The sequence below is a fragment of the Aquarana catesbeiana genome, linkage group LG01 (assembly GCF_042186555.1).
Source record: "Aquarana catesbeiana isolate 2022-GZ linkage group LG01, ASM4218655v1, whole genome shotgun sequence".
Taxonomy (NCBI): Eukaryota; Metazoa; Chordata; class Amphibia; order Anura; family Ranidae; genus Aquarana; species Aquarana catesbeiana.
In genome coordinates, this window is record NC_133324.1 from 309,369,823 (window position 1) to 309,391,178 (window position 21,356).

At 41.4% G+C, this 21,356-nt stretch overlaps 1 protein-coding gene across 1 annotated transcript in view; it reads left to right on the top strand.

Annotated features, from left to right (window-relative positions):
- The window catches only part of LOC141143955 (clustered mitochondria protein homolog), a 109,333-nt gene that overhangs the window by 65,764 nt on the left and 22,213 nt on the right, over window positions 1-21,356 (top strand). Inside the window, exons 16-22 of the mRNA XM_073629365.1 lie at window positions 630-874; window positions 3,193-3,277; window positions 3,885-4,038; window positions 9,117-9,256; window positions 12,061-12,141; window positions 14,185-14,310; window positions 16,638-16,759. Of these exons, the coding sequence (XP_073485466.1) occupies window positions 630-874; window positions 3,193-3,277; window positions 3,885-4,038; window positions 9,117-9,256; window positions 12,061-12,141; window positions 14,185-14,310; window positions 16,638-16,759 (953 nt within the window). The remainder of the gene's footprint in view (window positions 1-629; window positions 875-3,192; window positions 3,278-3,884; window positions 4,039-9,116; window positions 9,257-12,060; window positions 12,142-14,184; window positions 14,311-16,637; window positions 16,760-21,356) is intronic.

The following is a 21,356-nucleotide window of genomic DNA, read 5'->3' on the forward strand; positions in this document are numbered from 1 at the left end:
TTCTTCACAAATCAGTCTGATTGGAAGAGCTTTCTGTACACAGCAATACATATTCATTGTTACTCTCTTGTTAACCTTTTGTAGGCAGATAGGTCATTTCACTTGTGACACACGGTACGATTATTAGCAGGGGATTGTCTATTGACAGACTGTTGTCCTAAAATCTTACCGTTAGTATGCTCCTTTTGACAATTGTTGTCCAACCTTCGGCCAACAAATGTTGGATGGCAGGCTAGAAAATTTTCGGCGGACAACGGCTTGACGTCTGATTTTCGTATGGTCAGTACACAAATCCGTCACGCAAAAGTCGAAAGTACAAACACGCATGCTCAGAATCAATGCTCACCAAACAAGAGTTTAGCAGAAGGGGCCCAAAGGTTGGCGCTCAAGAGCTGAAATTCCTCGTAGTACGTCACTAGGTTCATGTTTGTGGCACGACAATTGTGTACCGTTAGTATGCAAGACAAGATCCTGGCATACGCTCTTTTGACAAAAATCAGACGCTCGGTTGGCCAACAATCGTACTGTGTGTACGAGGCTTAAGACTACCTTTATTTTCTAAATTGTGTAGATAGGTATTTTGATTTATATGCAAGGATGCCTGTAACCAACCTCATTCTCTGTGCCAGGGAGTAGAGACCTCTGCCTTGTCGGCTGCAGTGAGCCATTTTCTGAATTGCTTTCTGAGTTCTTACCCCAACCCTGTGGCCCATCTGCCTCCCGATGAACTAATCACTCGCAAAAGGAAGAACAAGAGAAAGATGCGTCCATTGGAAAATGGAGACAGCACTGCGTGGACCAGTATGACTCCAGCTGATCTGTGGAGACGAATCCAGAGCAATGCCAAAGACAGCTTTGATTTTACCCTATCAAGGTGAGACGTATGATTACTGGATAGGTTTGTTTTCCTTCTTTAGAATGCTACTAATGTTGCTATATAAAATGAAGAAGCAAATGCTGGAAGCACATATTACCCAATCAGCCATCATCCATTGTTGTTGTTTGTGCTCTAAGTTGGTAGCCTGACTGTTTGCTTTCAGTCAGTGTATTTCACAGCACTGTGTCAAATAAACATTTGCCACAGTGCAAATGTATCACACTTTAATAATATCATTTATCTCCATTTATCACTGTCATTGTGTTGAAAAACTCAAATTTAAAGTATACCTGAAATGGGCAAAAAAAGTATCAGATGAAAAACACTTGTGAGTATATTCCATAAAGTGCCCGATTTTACCTTACTTGTTACATTAACCGTCTGACAGCATTTTCTTTTACTTTTTGGATAGAAAATAGTTAAAACCAGTTTTGGCTATCTGTATCCTGCTAAGGAGATTTCCCTTCACTTCCTGTCTCAGAGACACAACTGGAAGTAAGAGGAATTGTCTTCACACTAAGGAATTCTTGCTTAGACAGTTGTCACCAAAGCAAATGTCCCCATTGATTTTACCTTTAATCATATTCCAGTGACTTGACAACTGAAAATGTTGTATTTTCACTCACTTTTAATACTAGAGACAATAGTCACCAGGACGAATATAGAGGGTGAATCTCTACAATGGGGACACAGACAGCAATAAAACCAGACTGACTTCTAACCCTTTGTTTTATTGTGTTCAAAACTAATAAAAAGAAGTTGGCTTTCGATATACTTTATATGCTTCTTTGGGAGATGGGGAGAGGTGTGACTACTCAGCCCATATTCAGGAGGTCAGTGCATTCTGGGTGGCTCTGACAGTGTTTATTTATTTTATCTTTTTTTTTATTACAGGTGCTTATATAGCACCATAAATTTACGCGCTTTACACATATATTATAAATTCACATCAGTCCCTGCCTTCAAGGAGCTTGCAATCTAAGGTCCCTAACTCACATGTATATACACATACTATAGTCAATTTAGACAGGATCCAGTTAACCTACCAGCATGGCATTGGAGTGTGAGAGGAAACCGGAGAACCTGTAGGAAACCCACACAGGCACAGGGAGAACATGCAAACTCCAGGCAGTACTGTCACCTGATAGCACAGTCTGGCTCCACCAGCTAGCTTAATCATTTTTTGTCCACTACAGGTTTACCATGACCACATATAAATATAACTATGGCTTGATAAATACTCTATTTATCGGCGTATAATACGCACCTTCAATTTAAGAGGGAAGTTTCGGGAAAAAAACATACATTTTAAGTCAAGATCTTTGAAGCAAAATAAGGGTCACAGTCCATCAATGCAGCCTGATCAGTGCCCATCTGCAGCCTTACCAGTTCCCATCAATGCAGCCTGCACAGTGTCTATCAGCAGCCTCTCTATTGCCCATTAACGCAGCCTGCACAGTGCCCATCAGCAGCCTCACCATTGCAGATTATTGCAGCCTGCACAGTGCCCATCAGCAGCCTCACCATTGCAGATTATTGCAGCCTGCACAGTGCCCATCAGCAGCCTCACCATTGCAGATTATTGCAGCCTGCACAGTGCCCATCAGCAGCCTCTCCATTCCCCATCTGCAGCCTCACCATTGCCCTCTAGTGAAGGCATGAGGAATTAGTAAGAGAACCTGACTTTACCCTGTCCTCTAAACCTGTTTCCTCCCTATTTCTTGATACATCATGATGAATTGGGGACAGGAGATAAACACCCATGTGTTCAATCACATATTTATTCAAACAGTTATACAGAATGATGACCAATGCCTCATGTCCCAATGCATGCACACAAACATACACACTTCTTATATGAGCAGTAAACTCCTTAATAACTTGTATTATCCTAATACCATGCTTGTAAAATCTTTATCCATTATAAAACAACTATTAATACAGTCTGAGAGATGTGTTAATTGACACTTATGAATTATATATTAATATAGTTTCCTCAAGGCTGGGTTCACACTAGAGCATGGAGTGGCTCACAGCAGGGGGTCCTGTGCATCTCCATTCACCGGTTCCGGTCCAATTTCAGCCCAAATTATTGCCTGAATTTGGACCTGAAATGGACCAAAAGACGCACAGGACTCCTGTGCAATTCGCACCGGAACCGCTCCAGAGATGTGTGAACCGGCTCCATAGAAAGCCGGTCACAATCTCCTGTTATGCAAATTGGATGTGGAGAAACCTGCATCCAATTCGCAATAGTGTGAACCCAGCCTAAATCATATATTTGTCTCTAATCTATCCCTTTATCCTGCATTCAGTGTTTCTATGGAGCACTTGGTTGAGAAGCTTAGCCTGCAGAAAGTGACGCTGCTCCGGGAGTTCTGCATAAAGACTGGAGTCCAGGTACTGTCTCAACATGTACAAGGAATGTCATGTTACTGTCTGCAGGGTTCAATCTGCAGATGTGTCAGCTTTCTGACATATATTCAGAGTAATATCATTCAAAGACAAATTGTTTTCTCTATGCGTTTCCCTCCACTGTAGTAAGTTCATTTCAAGTCTATGATTAATCTGTAAATCAGAATGACTATTTAATTCATATAGAAGCTGATAGTTGTCAGTATTTCTACTTGGGTGCTATTTTACCAATATGTAGCCTATATGAATATGTTGTAAGTCAAAAATTCACACCTGTGACCAAAGTCTGAAGAAAAAAATGCGTGCTGTGATCGATTCTTCTAAAAAAAAAAGCAGTGGTTCTCGTTTAGGAAAATGTCAGGGGAAACAATTAATCTAGTCTATTGTGTTTCCCCATGGAATCCGATTTGTCGTTGTGGGGCTACATTGATTAGGATGATTATTGACTCAGACAATGAGGTTGTTCACTCAGCGAGCTCTACATGGCATTAAAAACCTACCAGCTGGTGCTGTAAATTCTCATCTTCCCCTTTGCTACAAGTGCCCCAAATAGACTTTTAGAAACACACTGTATATTGTATTTCTTTCTTAGGTTCTTCTCCGGGAATATAACTTTGAAAGCCGTCATAAGCCAGCTTTTACAGAAGAGGATATACTAAATATGTTCCCCATAGTCAAACATATCAACATTAAGGCCAAGGAGGCAAATGAGATGTTTCAAAAGGCCCAGATTAGCATCCAGCAGGGTAAGACATTTTTGCTAAACATAAACTTGCTTTTCATTATGATTTTTCTTGTAGTTGGCAGACTTTTGTAACGTTTAAAAATAAAGATTTGTATAAAATGGATATTAAAAAAAGTAAAAAAAAAACAAAGGGAAGTAACCCACAGCAGTTACTTTGTTTCCACCCAGTGGCGGAATTATCAGGTCGCAACAGTCGCACTTGCTACTGGGCCCTGTAGTTTCGCCAATTCATGGGGGCCCTCCACCCACCTGTTTGCCAGTGTGAGGGGGCCGCTACCCGTGTGAGGGGCCTACCTGACTGGCTGACTGTCCTGTCACTGTGTGTCCACTCTGGCTGCTGTTCGTTCCGCCGAGGAGAGGGGGGCTTTCGCCCACTGAGGGGAGACAGAGAAGGCAGAGGCAACGCTGACACTGTGGACCGCCCCGCCCCCGCCTATACAGGGACATAGAGAATGTAGGGAGGCGGGGCGGACACTCAAAAATTAAGTCAGCAGACCTGCTGACACCAATTGAGAGAAGCCGGGGGAGGAGCTTTCCCCTCTGCGGCTGCGTGGAGTACCTGTACCGTCGAGGTTTCTACCCATGAGGCAAGGCATCCTGGCTGGAGAAGGCACGGTGACAGAATTCCCGGGGAATCAATTGATTGACGGTAAGTCAATCAAGTGACATTTTGCAGAGCAATCGATCCCAACCTCCACCACCTGTGCCTCTTACTGATCCTATTCCCCCACCACTGCTCTCATCCCTATCCCCCCTCATTACTTCTACAACAGAGGTGATGGGGGGGATAGGGATGAGATCAGTGGTGGAGAATAGAATCAGTAAGAGGCACAGGTGGTGGTGGGAGAGGATGGCACCACCACAGCTACCACCCCCCCAAGTACCACCACTGCCACCCCCCTCAGCACCACCGCTGCCCCCCCTTAAGTACCACCACTGCCACCCCCTCAAGTACCACCGCTGCCACCCCCCAAGTACCACCGCTGCCACCCCCCCTCAAGTACCAACGGTTTCCCCCCAAATACCACCGCTGCCACTCCCCCAAGTACCACCGCTGCCACTCCCCCAAGTACCACCGCTGCCACTCCCCCAAGTACCACCGCTGCCACTCCCCCAAGTACCACCACTGCCACCCCCCTCAAGTACCACTGCTGCCACTCCCCCTCAAGTACCACCGCTGCCACTCCCCCTCAAGTACCTCTGCTGCCACCCCCCTCAAGTATCACTGCTGCCACCCCCCCTCAAGTATCACTGCTGCCACCCCTCAACATCACCGCTGCCACCCCCCCTCAAGTACCATCGCTGTCACCCCCTTTAACATCACCGCTGCCACCCCCCCTCAAGTACCATCGCTGCCACCCCCTTTAACATCACCGCTGCCACCCCTTCTCAACACCACCACTGCCACCCCCCTCAAGTACCACCGCTGCCACCCCCCTCAAGTACCACTGCTGCCATCCCCCTCAACATTACCGCTGCCACCCCCCTTAAGTACCACTGCTGCCACCCCCTCTGAACACCACCATTGTCACCCCCCCCCTCAAGCCCTCAAGTACCACCGCTGCCACCCCCCTCATGTACCACTACTGCCACCCTCAACTACCACCATTGCCACCCCCCCTTAAAAAAAAGTATCAAAATCATGCTTTTTCGGGGGGCCTTCGTGATTTCTTGCACCGGGGCCCTGAAGTTTCTAGTTAGGCCTCTGTCTCCACCTTTATTAGCCTAGAGCCAACAAATGTTGGTTCCCAATAGGTCACTATGGCTTACTGCTATTTGCCTCACTGAATAAAGTACCCATAATTTTGACTTTTATCATCAGTTCAGGAAATAGTTCAGTGGCTTTTGAACAGGAATATTTGTGCTAAAAATAGGCTTATCTGACAAGATTGTGTGTTATTGAGAATTAAAGAACTGTCTTATGAGGTTATTTCATATAAAGAAACCTACAACTGTCTTTCAGGTATACAATGTAACACTGTACTCACAAGGTGTACTTTCAGGAATACTATAGTAAAGTAAAAATTATTACTCCTGGATTAGAATACTTGTTAGTATCAAAACCGCTAATTGGTTTGTATTTCCAAGAAGATGGCACAGTAAGGAATTACAGTTCTATGTACTTTGGCTGACCTTTTGTAAGGAAAGTTACTTACTAGTAGAGATGGGAAGGCCTGGCAAGAAAAAGGAAAAATTGGTAAAAAAAAAAGTTTTTTTTTCCCCGCTTTTTTTTTTAAAGCCGTGTTTTGTTTTTTTTTCTGCAAAAAATTGGAAAGAAAAAAAAAAAGTATGGAACATGTTCTTTCACAATGATAAGTAATATATAGTATCTATGTGGTATTCAACATGAAGACCTTCTTAGAGTCTTAAATTATTACAAGTTCTCTCAGCTGAAGACAAGCAAATTCTGGAATACGATTCAAGTAACACTGCACTTCTCAATGCAGTTCTCAAACAAGAGAAATGTACATTTCTGCCACAAGGGGGCACTGCAAGCAAAAGGCTTCAGTTTAGTTTTCTTGTGGGCTCCATCTTGTACCTCCTGCAGATTGTCAGGGTATAGTAGATCATAGTTTCTGTCCTCTCAGGCTTTAAAGATAAACTAACAAATTAGTTTATCTTTATAACCTTTAAATGATTCCCATTAATGTTCTCCGCCATCACAGCATAATGTTTATCTATAGTCTGGTCAGTAAATTGTTTTTTTTTCTCCTCCTCTCAGTAAAATGGTGAGACCAACATCTAGAGTTTGGAAAACTTTCTACGGTACAATTTCTGATGAGAGCAAATCTGCAATTTGCAAATATTGTGAGAAGAAATACTCTTTTCCAAATGCTACAAGGATGACACAACACATCCTGGCATGCCATAAAAACATTAAAAAATACTTTATGGAATTAAATTATGAGGATCATAATGAAAGTGAGAATAGATTTTTTTCCCTTCAGAGTTCTCATTCCAGAAATGCTCTTTCTGCTGCTTCTGGATCATCACAAAGTGTTTCTTCACCAGCAGCATCTTCAAGTAAGGAAGTGTTACAAACCACGTCCTCCCAAAAATACACAATCCCTTCATTTTTAGATACAGCGAAAATCAGTAGAACATTAATCAAGCTCTTGTAAGAGCAATATATGCTTCTAGATCAGCATTGTCAATAACTGAAAATGAATACTGGGAGGAAGCTTTTACATTATTATGAGGGAAAGAGGGTGGTTACCTGTTCTCATGTATAGGTGAAATGTTCTTACCATATGTGGTCCTTGTTATTCCATTTGTAATAAAAAATACAATTTTAAAAAGCAATATCTTACTGAATAAGTTGTACTTTTATTTGAAGCATAATACTCTTATTTACACTGCGTTTCACCTTCCTAGTGTAAGAAAATTACTTTCAATTTGTAAAATTACTCCACACTAATTTTTTTTTTCATTTTCCTAAAACTTCTATTTATTTTGCGGGAAAAAAAAAAAGGGAAAAGAGAAATTTTACATCTCTACTTATGGGAATTTTTTTCTGCTTACAAGTTCCAGGAACCACCTACACACTTAAAATATATCTGAACCGTAGTTGGATAAACTTTAATTTGCTAAAGAACTGTAAAACAATTGTCATATGTTTTTATATTAAGAAAATTCTGCTTTTCTGTTTTTTTTCATCGTTTTTTTGCATCTTGGTGCTGCTGACCTCATCCAGCCTCTTCCAGTCACTGTCTTCCTACTTGCACTCTGCTCTCAAACAATTTTCTGACTGTGACAATGGATAGGAATGGCTATATAATGTGTGTTGGCATGGCTGCTTGTAGTCTAAACCAGGGGCTTATGTGACAGGGTGACTACACAGGAGCACAGCTGGGAGACATTTGTCACTGTATAACAGTGTCCAAACAAGAGCCTTCATGGTATAATCACCAGGTGTTGTTTTAATGAAAAATGTATATTTACAAAAGTTTGAAAAAAAAAGCTTTGAAAACTACATTAGCCCAAAAGTATGGGCCACATACTGTTTTAGCTGCATTCATTTGATAGTGCTTAGCATAAATAGATTAATGCAGAGTCCTTGATCTGTTGAACCATAATGGTTAGGTAGCACAATATATTGCACATTGTACATTACCATGTTAAAGATTATATCAGATTTTAGAAATCCGGTTTAGATATATTTTAAGTGCACTTATAGCAAATTTGTTGAGTACTATTATTAATATCATTTATGCAGTGCCAACATTTTATGCAGCACTTTTATATACATGTATGTACATTCCTGTCAGTCCTTGCTTTCGTGGAGCTTTTACGGGGCTTACAATCTAAGGTCCTCAACTCATATGCCAACTTACACTTACTGGGATCAGTTTGGACTGGTGCCAATTAACCTACCATCTTGCATTTGGAGGGTGGGAAGAAACCGGAGTATCTTGAAAAAACCCACTGCAAGCACAGGGAAAACATGTAAACTCCATGCAGGTAGTATCCTGGTTAGAATTCCAACCAAGGACTCTAGGGTACATATCTGTGTCCACACAGACAATACTAAGCACAATCCTTACTATTTAACTGTCTATTACCAGACCTTCTTTTGGCCTTTAAGGCTATGTCACTGGGCTGCTTGAAGTGGTTGTATTTCCCCCGTTACCCCCTTATACTTAAATTCCGATTGTGATCCAGCTCTGTGTGGGGTGGGGGGAGCTGTGCTTTGTGTTTTTATGGACGCACACAGCCTGGCTTGGGAGCATGCCCAGATGAGTGACCCTATAGCAGGGAGCTTGCTGTGGGGCACTCAGAGCAGAGGAGGAGTGGAGAGCCCGAGTGGGGGAGGTTCTGAGCCACTCTCTGAAATAGCATTGCACACAACAGGTAAGTATAACATGGTTGTTATTTTAAGAAAAAAAAATATAGCCTTTAGAACTGCTTTAGCAGTAGGTTTAGGGCTTAGTCTAGAAGAGAATAGCACTTTGGCTATATTGCTTGTCTGGTTAATTTCTTCCATCTCATTTAGCAAATACCTAATATGCCTTGTAGTAACATTGTCCAGGTTTATAATCAAACTTTCTGAATGAACTTGTTGCCCTCTTTGTTTTACAGGTGGCCTAAGGGAAGGTGTGGGTTTGTTAAATGAAGCTCTGGCCCAGTTCAACAGTGTGTATGGTGCTGTACATCCCGAGATTGTTGTGTGTCTGCGTCTGCTTGCCCGAATCAAGTTTCTTTTAGGGGATATAGCAGAGGTGAGAATTTTGACTTATTTTGTAGAAAGCATTTTAAAAGCCAAAGTCCTGGTATGGTTATCTTTAATTAGCCACACCTCTACATTAAAGCTATAACTTTAGTCAGAAAATTTAGTCCTGCTTGATCATTTGAAGCTGGCCCCTTTTGCAGGTATAGCTATGTAATAGAGAAATAAAGTTCAAGTAATCAAGTGTCTTTGTTTGGACACTTGATTACTTGAACTTTTATTTCTATTTTTTCGTGTTTATGATATGTTATGCACTTTGGCACTTTATTTTTTCCAATATTTAGATACACGCACTTTTGTGATTTTTTTGCACTGTTGCACTTTTTATGGCATTTAAATAAATGTATGTAATATGACTTGTGTTTGTCTTTTTGATTAAAAGACCAACAGATATAACTTTTTTGTTTTACATATAAAACATTTTATTACCTACTAAGATAAATATGAAAAAACAATTCAGCCACATTTAATAACTAAAGTGCAGGCATACATTGAAACCCAATAGTTAAAATTACAGGTCCTACCCTATGTAATAATCAAAGATGTATATTGTCTGATAACCACTTGTATTTTTCTACAAATCCCAACTCAAGCCACAAGCTTTTTTAATTTAAGTTTTGGGTACAGTGGGGGCTTAGAGTGTCTTTCAGGTTATAATTGCTGTGTCTGTTGAATTTTCTATCAAATTTTAACGGTGATTGATTATGTAAGTGAAATGTAAGTGATAATAGAGACATTTGCCCTTGAAAAGGTTGCCACTTGAGATCACACTTTCACAGTCCTTACACAGGTATGGATCCCAGTGCTCTCAAAAGCATAGTACACACTGCTAGTTTTTTTGTTCAACCCAGCGGGCTGAACAAAAAGAAAAACCAGACAGCTCAGGTTGGGGCTGCTGTACTAACACTCTGATGTTAGTACGGCGATCTCCCCTGCTGCTCTATTCTGTTCTGACAGTGCGACGATCCCCCACTAGAACACTCTGGTTGGTGTTCTCAATGGCTGAGAGCGCTGATCTGGAGCCAGTCGGCAGACCTTTTTCGGTCATACCCCTTCGACAGAAGCTGGCTTCTGTTGGACCGGCTGCAGTACAAACGGGCCGAATCTCGCCTGGTTTCTATTGAACCAGCCAATGCTGCCCGACATTCAGCCCGTGTGTACAGCGCTTTAGGCTCTTTTCACATGTACTGCAGTGACCTGCTTTTTTCCGCACTGGAAGAATGCAGGTCACTGCAAGGACACAGAATTAATAATAAAATAAAGCTTTTTTTATTACTTTGTCTCTTACAGCTATCATAGGATGGAAGTATTGAGTGTGCAGTGTCTCAATAGCAGTGTTTATAGCAATAGATGAGTGACATCGTAACTCACCTGGTATAAGGTCCAAAACTGCCCATTACTGTCATGTTGTGTGAGTGACGGATGCAATCAATTAGCGCCATTTGGTTTGCCCCAATCTCCTTATCTGCCTCCTCCCCTTCAATATAGCTAGCACAGTGACAGTGATTAGGGTTGTTATGCTAGACATCCTGTTTACCAATGCCTCTCTAAAACAATGCGTTTTTCTCTCTCTCTGTTTTTCTCCCTCACTCCTTCATTTACACCACAAACAAGAAAAGGATGTGATGTCAGAGGAAATAACCTTGAAATATGCATAGCAATTAAACGCACATAAAAACGCGTGTCAGCGCACATCACCATGCATTAAAATGCACGTCGAAGTGCATAAAAATGCACGTCAACGCCTGTCAATGGAAGGCAATGCACATCCAGTTTTCAAGTATTTTTATGCATTTTAAAGCACATTTGTATGTGAACAGGCCCTCAAGAGACGTACAAAGGCTTAAAGAGATTGTAAAGCTCTCTGTGGAAGTTGTACCTATAGCTAAGCCTAGAATAAGGCTGGCCTATAGGTACTGTAAATATCTCCTAAACAGGCGGCGTTTAGGAGATATTTACTGTGTTTTGTGCCGATGATGTAATCTGCACACCCGCGGTGAAGAAACGTCCGTTTGTGTCGTTTCTTCGCGAGTAAGTGCCGTGACTGGCGGCTCCCGCCCGCATGCGTCGAGCGACTCCGGCCAGTCACAGAGCCGGAGTCCGCGGCCCCAGAAGAAAGAGGGGCGAAGATGGACGTGGCCTGCAGCGGGGACAGCACAGGCTTCGTTTGCAGGTAAGTGTCACATAATGTGCTCGTATGCGATGCATACGAGCACATTATGCTTTTACTTTGCAGGGGCAGAGGAAGGAAGTAAAACCCATCAGGGTTTACGGCCTCTTTAAACCTGATAGCATTTTGGGAGATGGGCTTTTGTTCTGGTGTGTAAAAGAGTAGAAAATATACTCTGCTGTTTTTAGTTTGAAGTAAGTGCTATCAGTAATGTGATCACAGTAACCAAATACATTTTTAATTTCCATTACAGGCTGCCATAAGGCAACACAGATCGATTTTAATTTAAACACTTTGATAAATGAGGACCACAATTTGGGTGTATTTCAGGACTGCCATAAAAGACCACTTACCAGTTTTTACGTGAAAGCATCAAGTCTTCTAAAAGTGCAAATAATTTAGAGGAAACGTCTGTAGTTTGTTACTATGTTAATCAACTCATGTTGGACCCAGTTTGGAATATTTGCTGTTTCTATGTGATTTAATATTGCTGGCATGTAAACAATAAAATGTACAACACAGCAACCAAATGTTAAAAGTGTAGCCATGAATAACTCACTCTGACATAAACTAGTAGTACTGCATATAACCGCAAGGTTTATTAAATGTGTTCTTTTTATGACCAGGCTCTGGATGATCAGCAGAAAGCAGTGATAATGACGGAGAGAACACTGGGATATGACAGCACAAACGCCATCCAAGATTATGTAGGTGTTTTATGTGCTATAGGCTATACAATTTTGAGTTAGGCAGATTTAAAGGACAACTTTACTACAGCTGTCCTTTAGTTAATCCCTCTACCACCTGAAGTGTAGCCTGCCTGGTAAAATACTTACCTTCCTCCCTGTTCGATGATTGGTACATAACATAATGCAGAAGTAAAGGGCAAAGGCATAGCTTGCCTTCCAATTTTTAACAGCCTTTTTTTTTTTTACAATTTTATAGTGTGATGCACTGACAATCTCTGTGTTTTAATTAGTATCGTTCCATTAAAATAAGGTTGGACCGGGTTATTTGGACAGGAATTTGAGTGATAGTGTTATTTTCACAAGTTTGCAAGTGCTAAAACTTTGAATGACATTGAGCATGCTTGCATTAGTGTTTGACACTTAATAAAAGCAAATGTCATCCAAAATAGCCAAGTTATTTGTCAAGACCAGGGTGTATTTTTTACAGTCTTTTCTTTTGTGGAATCAGTTATGGAATTAGATCCAGCCCAACTAATCCCCCCCCCGAATGCACCTCTCTAGCAGCTTACACATAACAGTGATCATTGTTATCAGCATGCAGGAGATCACTATTGCAGTGATCTGTGACTGAAGGGATAGGCAAGAAAGGACTGGAGAAGCTCTGTTCTTCAGAGTCAAGGAACATGCTGAAAAACCATTGATGCCAAGGTGGAATCACGTGATTTCCCCTCTAACAATAGCGAGGAAATATTGTGTTTATATTGTGCTACAGAATGCCCAGTGGGTTGATAAGCTCCTGAGCTTAGTACTGGACTACAGTTGTCACTGACAGCCAGCGTTTTCCAGCATAAGCACTCACCAGAAATTGCTGATGCAGCTTATATAAGGTGCATTTAAAATGCCACTGGGTGCCAATTTAATGCAATTCTAAAGTTGTATCTGGTTAAATTAAGTGGTTAACCCCCAAAAGTGGTATTTTCTGATATTTTAGTTTTGGATCGTAGGCGTTTTGAGTTACCCCCTAGCTTTTTATATTTCTTGGGGTTTCTGACTGCACTGAAGGCAAATCTGTCAGCCATTTTCAACAGTTAAAATTAAATTGATATTAAAGTCATTTTTTTATGAGTTGCCTATAGTATGACATACATATTCTTGCTATTCTTTTTTTTAAAAATTCCTCTGTTCTTGCTCTGTTACCTGTGCCCCAGCTGAGCTGCCTGACTTCAGGTATATGGGTGCCCCCTGTGCCTGTCACTACCTATGGGATCTCTAGTTTGTGCATTCCCGTGCAGAACGTGAGGGACACATAGTCAAAGTCATACTGATTTGGGAGTCGCCGTCAATTACCACTGTGGAGGAGTTGGAGAAGCGTGGCTTTGGCTCAGTGTCCCTCTTGCTTTACCTGTGTGTGTAGGGTTTGGAATAGTTCCATGTATATTTGTAGTTCTAAATGGGAGCATGCATGAAGTGGAGACTCCAGCAAGACTTCATAGGTCCCAGCGGGCACAGAGGGTGCTCATGTACCTGAACTTGGCCAGTGTGGCTAGGGCACAGTTAACAGAGATATTTTCAAAAAGAATAGCAAAAGCATGTAAGTTATGCTATAAGCATCTTATTTAAGAAATTGGCTTTAATGTCAATTTAAAGTTTTGCCTAAGAGGTGACAAAGTCCCACCAAATCACCTTCCCCTGTCCACTGAGAGCACCCATACTGCCACCCTCATCTTTCTGCACCAAGTGTGTTTTTTCCATTTGGTAATATACATTGCTTTGGGCATGATATAGAAGTTGTCAGTATGAGAGATTGCCTCCGGGCGTTGTCTCACGCAGCCTGTTATCAGAATGAGACCTTGGAGCAGAATTTGAAAGCTTTAATCACATAGGGGTTCAATAGCACCTCTGATCTCTTGTCTTTTTGCTCCAGGGTCTCACACTAACACATCTACTAGCATGATACTTCTCCTTCCTTCAATTGAACAGGGAGGTCCCATAAAAAAAAGACACACCCTCTATTATGTTCTGTCAATCATTTTAATCGTATCCTAATGTATCTTCCAACAGGTCCTTCTCTCGCATTTCTGTTTTGCCAGTGGACAGCTACCAGTGTCTCTGAAGCTGTTATATCGTGCTCGATACCTAATGTTGGTTATAGCAGGTGAAGATCATCCTACCATGGCTACACTAGATGTAAGTACTGGCTTTCTAAGCATGATTTTTTATTTTTTTTATATTAAATTGTATGGGACATGGAAGTACCTGGATGGAATAGAAAAAATGTAATGACTAATCCACGTGGGTGACTTTTGATCACACAAACCTTTTTTATAGCAGTTGAGAGATTGTATTAATAGACTAGTAAACATATATTATAGTTGGATTTATAAAAAAAAAATGTATATAGAATAAATTATGCAAAGTACATAGAAGTTTCAGATCTAATATTGCATAGTTTTAAAGATATCACAGTATGATCTGTTTTTTACAAATATGACTTAATTTTTTAACGTTAGTTTTTATGAACGTTAGTGTACCTCTTTTTACGTTAAATAATTTGTGGTTTAGGCATACAGGTCCTTTTTCATTTTGCAAAGGTATGGAACAAACATAAATCAGCAATGTGTTTGTCAAAATGCAGTTCATCATGAAAATTTGTTGCAAACAAATCTTCCCTATTTTTTATTTGTTGACCCTGACTACGCTGCTTTTGTTAACTATGCTTCCATAATCCACTGTGTACACAAAAATAATATCTGGCCTTCATTGTTATTTTCTCTAATTGTACTCTTATGATTCTGGAATCATAATTTAGAAGGGACACTATAGCACTTCCATGCTTACTATCAGCGTACCCTGAAAACTTTGAGGTGTGCAAAGTCATGTGCCCCACAGGAGCTGTTTAGTTTTACTATTTTGCCTGAGCACTGCAGGACATAGAAGGCTCTGCCACTTTACCTACCTCACTTTCCAAAAACTGGTTACACAATTGACATGGGAGTAAACACACTCCCATACAAGAGCTGGAGAGCATTAAGGGACCCTCAATACCTCAAATCATTCTCAACTAGGGTTCCCTCAGAAGTTGCTAGGGATTCCTTGGTTTGTGGCTGGTTGAACTACCACCTGATGGTGCTTGTATGGTTTCAGGGCCAACTTCACTTGGCAGTCAGAAGCATGACAACAATGATCTTTTTAGCTATCTGTAAAGGTAGCAATCTGACCATCACAGTAATGTGTGTATGTGGTGTGGGGAGGGGATGGGAGGGGGTGGGGGAGTACTCTTCACACTGACCACCAATGTAAGGGGCATATTCTCACTAAGCCCTGATGAATTGGGTTTTAAAATTATTTCAAGGGTTCCTCAGGGGTTAAACAGTTGAAAAAGGCTGCTGTATACATATTAAACAATTTTAGAAAGATGTAAAGCACCCATTTAAAAATTGTGTAAATGATTAGCTAAGTCTGCTGGGTGCAAAAAAACTTACATTCCCCCAATTAAAATGAATTCTTTTTATGGAGGTTTAACCTTGATCACAGAAGCTAATTAAAGAGTGATTCCAGTCACAGCAACAATTATCATCTGATTTTTTTTTTTCTTTTCATGTGTTTTTTTTTTTTTTTTTTTTTTAAATGTGAGCTGAGAAATGCAGTGTATTGAGGTGAAACTCTTATCACTTGCTTTTGTAAGCAATAAATACATCTGTATTTTTCACTGATTGAACAATACAATCTGCTTAGCAGTGCCCACAAAGTACACATTCAGAGGCAGGTCTATGGGGGTTATTTACAAAAGGCAAATCCACTTTGCACTACAAGTGCAAACTACAAGTTGAAAGTGCACTGAAAGTGCACTTGGAAGTGCAGTCTCTGTAAATCTGAGGGGAAGATCTGAAATGAGGGAAGCTCTGCTGATTTTATCATCAAATCATGTGCAAGCCAAAATGCTGTTTTTTATTTTCCTTGCATGTCCCCCTCGGATCTACAGTGGATTTGCCTTTCGTAAATAACCCCCTTTGTGTTTATAGTGGGCTTTTATGGACTGGTAACTTATACCAGTCCAGACAGTATATCCCAGAATAGGATGCATATACAGGTAACCAGCTATATTTATGGCCTATGACTGTGCTTTACTTGGAGCTGTCCTTTAAGAATTAAGCTGGAAACAGTAAAGTAAACAGTTTTTAGCATTTCCGTTATTTGCAGACTTCACAGCCTGTACTTATCTTTGTCTGAGTTACTATATGTGAATGTTTTGTAGTTTTGATTAAAGAGAAAGATTTTATCAGGAGAATTCTGCAGTAAAAATGTACACAGTGATGGCATTACTGTGCAGAGGGTACTGCTCCCACCATGCTTGATTGGAGCCATGCTACAATCTCCAGTGCAAGAGTAGATCACAGGAATCCTCATTGTACATAGGAACAATGCAGTAAGCAAAGATGCCATGGCTTTATTAGTGCAATGAAACCAACAGAACTGACTTCTACTGACTTCCACATTATTCACTTTCTTAACAGAGCAATATTGGTGTAGTTCTACAAGCTGTGTTTGAATATGACTTGTCTCTACGATTTCTTGAGAAAGCCTTGGAGGCTAATAGGAAGTATTATGGAATGAAATCCTTGGATGTGGCCTTAAGGTATCTCATTTTAAATTATACACTGCATGCCATACACTGTGTATGCTTTTTGTCATAGTACAATTTTCATATGCTTTGGTTCTCAATTATTTTGATGACATTTCTAAATATCGAAAGTTGATTATATGTCATCGATTAGAGTAACCCACACACATTGCATAAAAATTCAGTGCAATCCCATTGACATTTGCTTATATCTACTAAAAAAATGTATTCTACTTACCCAGTCACTGTTTCATACACATTTATCCAGTTTGTGATGGAATCATATTTGATCCCACACGTGGGATTTGGTGGATTGTAAATTGTCTAATTTTGTGTGTGTGAATTGTAAAGCAAAACTGTGCTTTGCCCTTGCAGGACAACAGATTCAATGTAATGGTGACCCTACCAGCAGCACCTTGCCTTCACCCTCCTAGGAAATGGAAGAAATACAATCACAGTTGGAAGTTTTTTTCCATGCTGTAATTGGACAGGAAGTCAGCTATGGGTTGGAAATATAGTAGCCCCTACCCCTCACATTATACCAGCTTCTTTTTCAAATAACTCCTAAGTTCCTGAATTTACAGTGCCTTGCAAAAGTATTCACCCCCCTTGGCATTTTTCGTGTTTTGTTGCCTCACAACCTTGAATTAACATGGCTTGTTTTGAGGATTGGCATTATTTCATTTACAGAACATGCCCACAACTTTGAAGATGTTTTGTTTTTTTTAATTGTAAAGCAAAAAACAAATAGGACAAAATAACAGAAAATGTCAATGTGCATAACTATTCACCCCCCTAAAGTCAATACTTTTTGCGGCTATCACAGCTCCAAGTCACTTTGGATAAGTCTCTATGAGCTTGCCACATCTTACCACTGGGATTTTTGCCCATTCCTCCTTGCAAAACTGCTCCAGCTCCTTCAAGTTGGATGGTTTGCGCAATTTTTAAGTCTGACCACAGATTTTCTATTGGATTGAGGTCTGGGCTTTGACTAGGCCATTCCAACACATTTACATGTTTCCCCTTAAACCACTCAAGTGTTGCTTTAGCAGTGTGTTGGGGTCATTGTCCTGCTGGAAGGTGAACCTCCGTACTAGCCTCCAATCACACACAGAGTGGTACAGGTTTTGCTCAAGAATATCCCTGTATTTAGCACCATCCATCTTTCCCTCACCCCTGACCAGTTTCCCAGTCCCGACTGCTGAAAAACATCTCCACAGCATGAGGCTGCCACCACCATGTTTCACTGTGGGGATGGTGTTCTTTGGGTCATGTGATGTGTTGGGTTTGCGCCAGACATAGCGTTTTCTTTGATGGCCAAAATGTTCCATTTTAGTCTCATCAGACCAGATCACCTTCCTCCATACATTTTGGGAGCCTCCCACTTGCCTTTTTGCAAACTCAGAATGTGCCATTTTGTTTTTTGCTGAAAGTAATGCTTTCTTCTGGCCACTCTGCCATAAAGCCCAACTCTATGGAGCGTATGGCTTATTGTCGTCCTATGTACAGATACTCCAGTCTCTGCTGTGAAACTCTGCAGCTCCTCCAGGTTTACCTTAGGTCTCTGTACTGCCTCTCTGTTTAATGCCCTCCTTGCCCGGTCCGTAAATTTTGGTGTGCGGCCGTCTCTTGGCAGGTTTGCTGTTGTGCCAAGTTCTTTCCATTTGGTTATTATTGAGTTGATGGTGCTCCTAGGGATTATCAAAGATTTGGGTATTTTTTTATAACCTAACCCTGACTTGTACTTCTCAACAACATTGTCCCTTACTTGTTTGGAGAGTTCCTTGGTCTTCATGGCAGTGTTTGGTTAGTGGTGCCTCTTGCTTAGGTGTTGCAGCCTCTGGGGCCTTTCAAATAGGTGTGTATACGTAATGACAGATCACGTGACACTTAGATTGCACACAGGTGGACATCATTTCACTAATTATGTGACTTCTGAAGGTAATTGGTTGCACCAGAGCTTTTTATGGGCTTCATAACAAAGGGGGTGAATACATACACACATGCCAATTATCAGTTTTTTATTTCTGAAAAATAGTTTTATGTATATATTTTTCTAATTTTACTTCACCAACTTAGACTATTGTGTTCTGATCCATCACATATAATTCAGATCAAAAAAACATTGAATTAAAGACTGTAATGTAACAAAATAAGAAAAAAGCCAAGGGGGTGCATACTTTTGTAAGGCACTGTAACTAATTTATCAAGGAATGTTAGAAAATCTTTTTTTTTTTTTTCATTTTATATTAAATCATGTCAGTAGAGAAATATGGGGCTGCCATTACAGACTTCTCCTTTCCGATGGTGTGGCTTCAACACCAAGCCTTTGACCCAGAACAAATATGTAGATAAAGATGTAAACTGTGCAGTGCATACGTCATACTATAAATCAACATGATAAAAGTGTCTCAAGGTGAAACACCTCAATGTGAACAGTAATTCATTAGCAATAAAACTATCAACACGTGCAAATATAGCAAAGTGCAAATATCTGTGCTGTAAAAAGTGCTTAGTGCAGAGGTGAACATCTACTGAATGTCCGTGAATTGCTAAAAAAGTGAATCCATATATGATCAAAAAAAGTCTATTTAAAAAAACACATGAACAACATATATATAGCCAAAGAGTGATCTACAATGAAAATTCTATCCAAGTGCACTAACACCCGATGTGCTCTTTCACCATATGCTCTGAGATCACTCACCAGAAACAATGGCTAGTCAAATTATAAACCAGCAGAAGCGCTCTGTGCAAAATCATCCAGCTGGAAAGACTCTTATGCTGCAAGCAGACATGGTTCCACCCAGAGTAGTATATACTGCCACACCTGCAGCACTTTGCATAATTGTGCGGCAATTTTAATGCTACATTTAGTCCCCGTTCACAATGAATCCAACTTTGAAATCGTGAAACTTCACTAGAAATCTCATGATTTCAAAGCCGCAGGTCAGTGCAACTTCAGGTGCGACTTGACTGACATCTGTGCAACTTAATGCACAGATGTCCATGCAAGTCGTACCTGAAATTGCAAAAAATAGTGCAGGAACCTGTTTTTCAAATCAGTGCGGCACCCCAAAGTCGCAGTCGCACCCATTTGAACAGTTCCATTGCCGACAATAGGGATGAGCTTCGAGTTCGAGTCGAACTCATGTTCGACTCGAACATTGGCTGTTCGCAAGTTCGCCGAACAACGAACAATTTGGGGTGTTCGCGGCAAATTCGAATGCCGCGGAACACCCTTTAAAAGTCTATGGGAGAAATCAAAAGTGCTAATTTTAAAGGCTAATATGCAAGTTATTGTCATAAAAAGTGTTTGGGGACCCAGGTCCTGCCCCAGGGGACATGGCTCAATGCAAAAAAAAGTTTTAAAAACGGCCATTTTTTCAGGAGCAGTGATTTTAATAATGCTTAAAGTCAAACAATAAAAGTGTAATATCCCTTTAAATTTCGTACCTGGGGGGTGTCTATAGTATGCCTGTAAAGGGGCGCATGTTTCCTGTGTTTAGAACAGTCTGACAGCAAAATGACATTTTGAAGGAAAAAACTCATTTAAAACTACCCGCGGCTATTGCATTGCCGACAATACACATAGAAGTTCATTGATAAAAACGGCATGGGAATTCCCCAAAGGGGAACCCCGAACCAAAATTTAAAAAAAAAATGACGTGGGAGTCCCCCTAAATTCCATACCAGGCCCTTCAAGTCTGATATGGATATTAAGGGGAACCCCGGCCAAAATTTAAAAAAAAAAAAAGACGTTCCCCCTAAATTCCATACCAGACCCTTCAGGTCTGGTATGGATTTTAAGGGGAACCCCGCGCCAAAAAAAAAAAAAAAACGGCGTGGGGTCCCCCCAAAAATCCATACCAGACCCTTATCCGAGCACGCAACCTGGCAGGCCGCAGGAAAAGAGGGGGGGACGAGAGTGCGCCCCCCCCCCCTCCTGAACCGTACCAGGCCACATGCCCTCAACATTGGGAGGGTGCTTTGGGGTAGCCCCCCAAAACACCTTGTCCCCATGTTGATGAGGACAAGGGCCTCATCCCCACAACCCTGGCCGGTGGTTGTGGGCGTCTGCAGGTGGGGGGCTTATCGGAATCTGGAAGCCCCCTTTAACAAGGGGACCCCCAGATCCCGGCCCCCCCCTGTGTGAAATGGTAAGGGCCATTTCACTAAAAAACTGTCAAAAATGTTAAAAATGACGAGACAGTTTTTGACAATTCCTTTTTTTTAAATACTTCTTCTTTCTTCTATCTTCCTTCATCTTCTGGTTCTTCTGGCTCTTCTGGTTCTTCCTCCGGCGTTCTTGTCCAGCATCGCCTCCGCGGCGTCTTCTATCTTCTTCTCCTCGAGCCGCTCCGCACCCATTTCGTGGGGGGAGGCTCCCGCTCTTCTCTTCTTCTTCATCTTCTTCTCTTCTTCTTTTCTTCTCTTCTTCATTTTCTTCTCCGGGCCGCTCCGCACCCATGCTGGCATGGAGGGAGGCTCCCGCTGTGTGACGGCGCTCCTCGTCTGACAGTTCTTAAATAACGGGGGCGGGGCCACCCGGTGACCCCGCCCCCCTCTGGCGCACGGTGACTTGACGGGACTTCCCTGTGACGTCACGGGG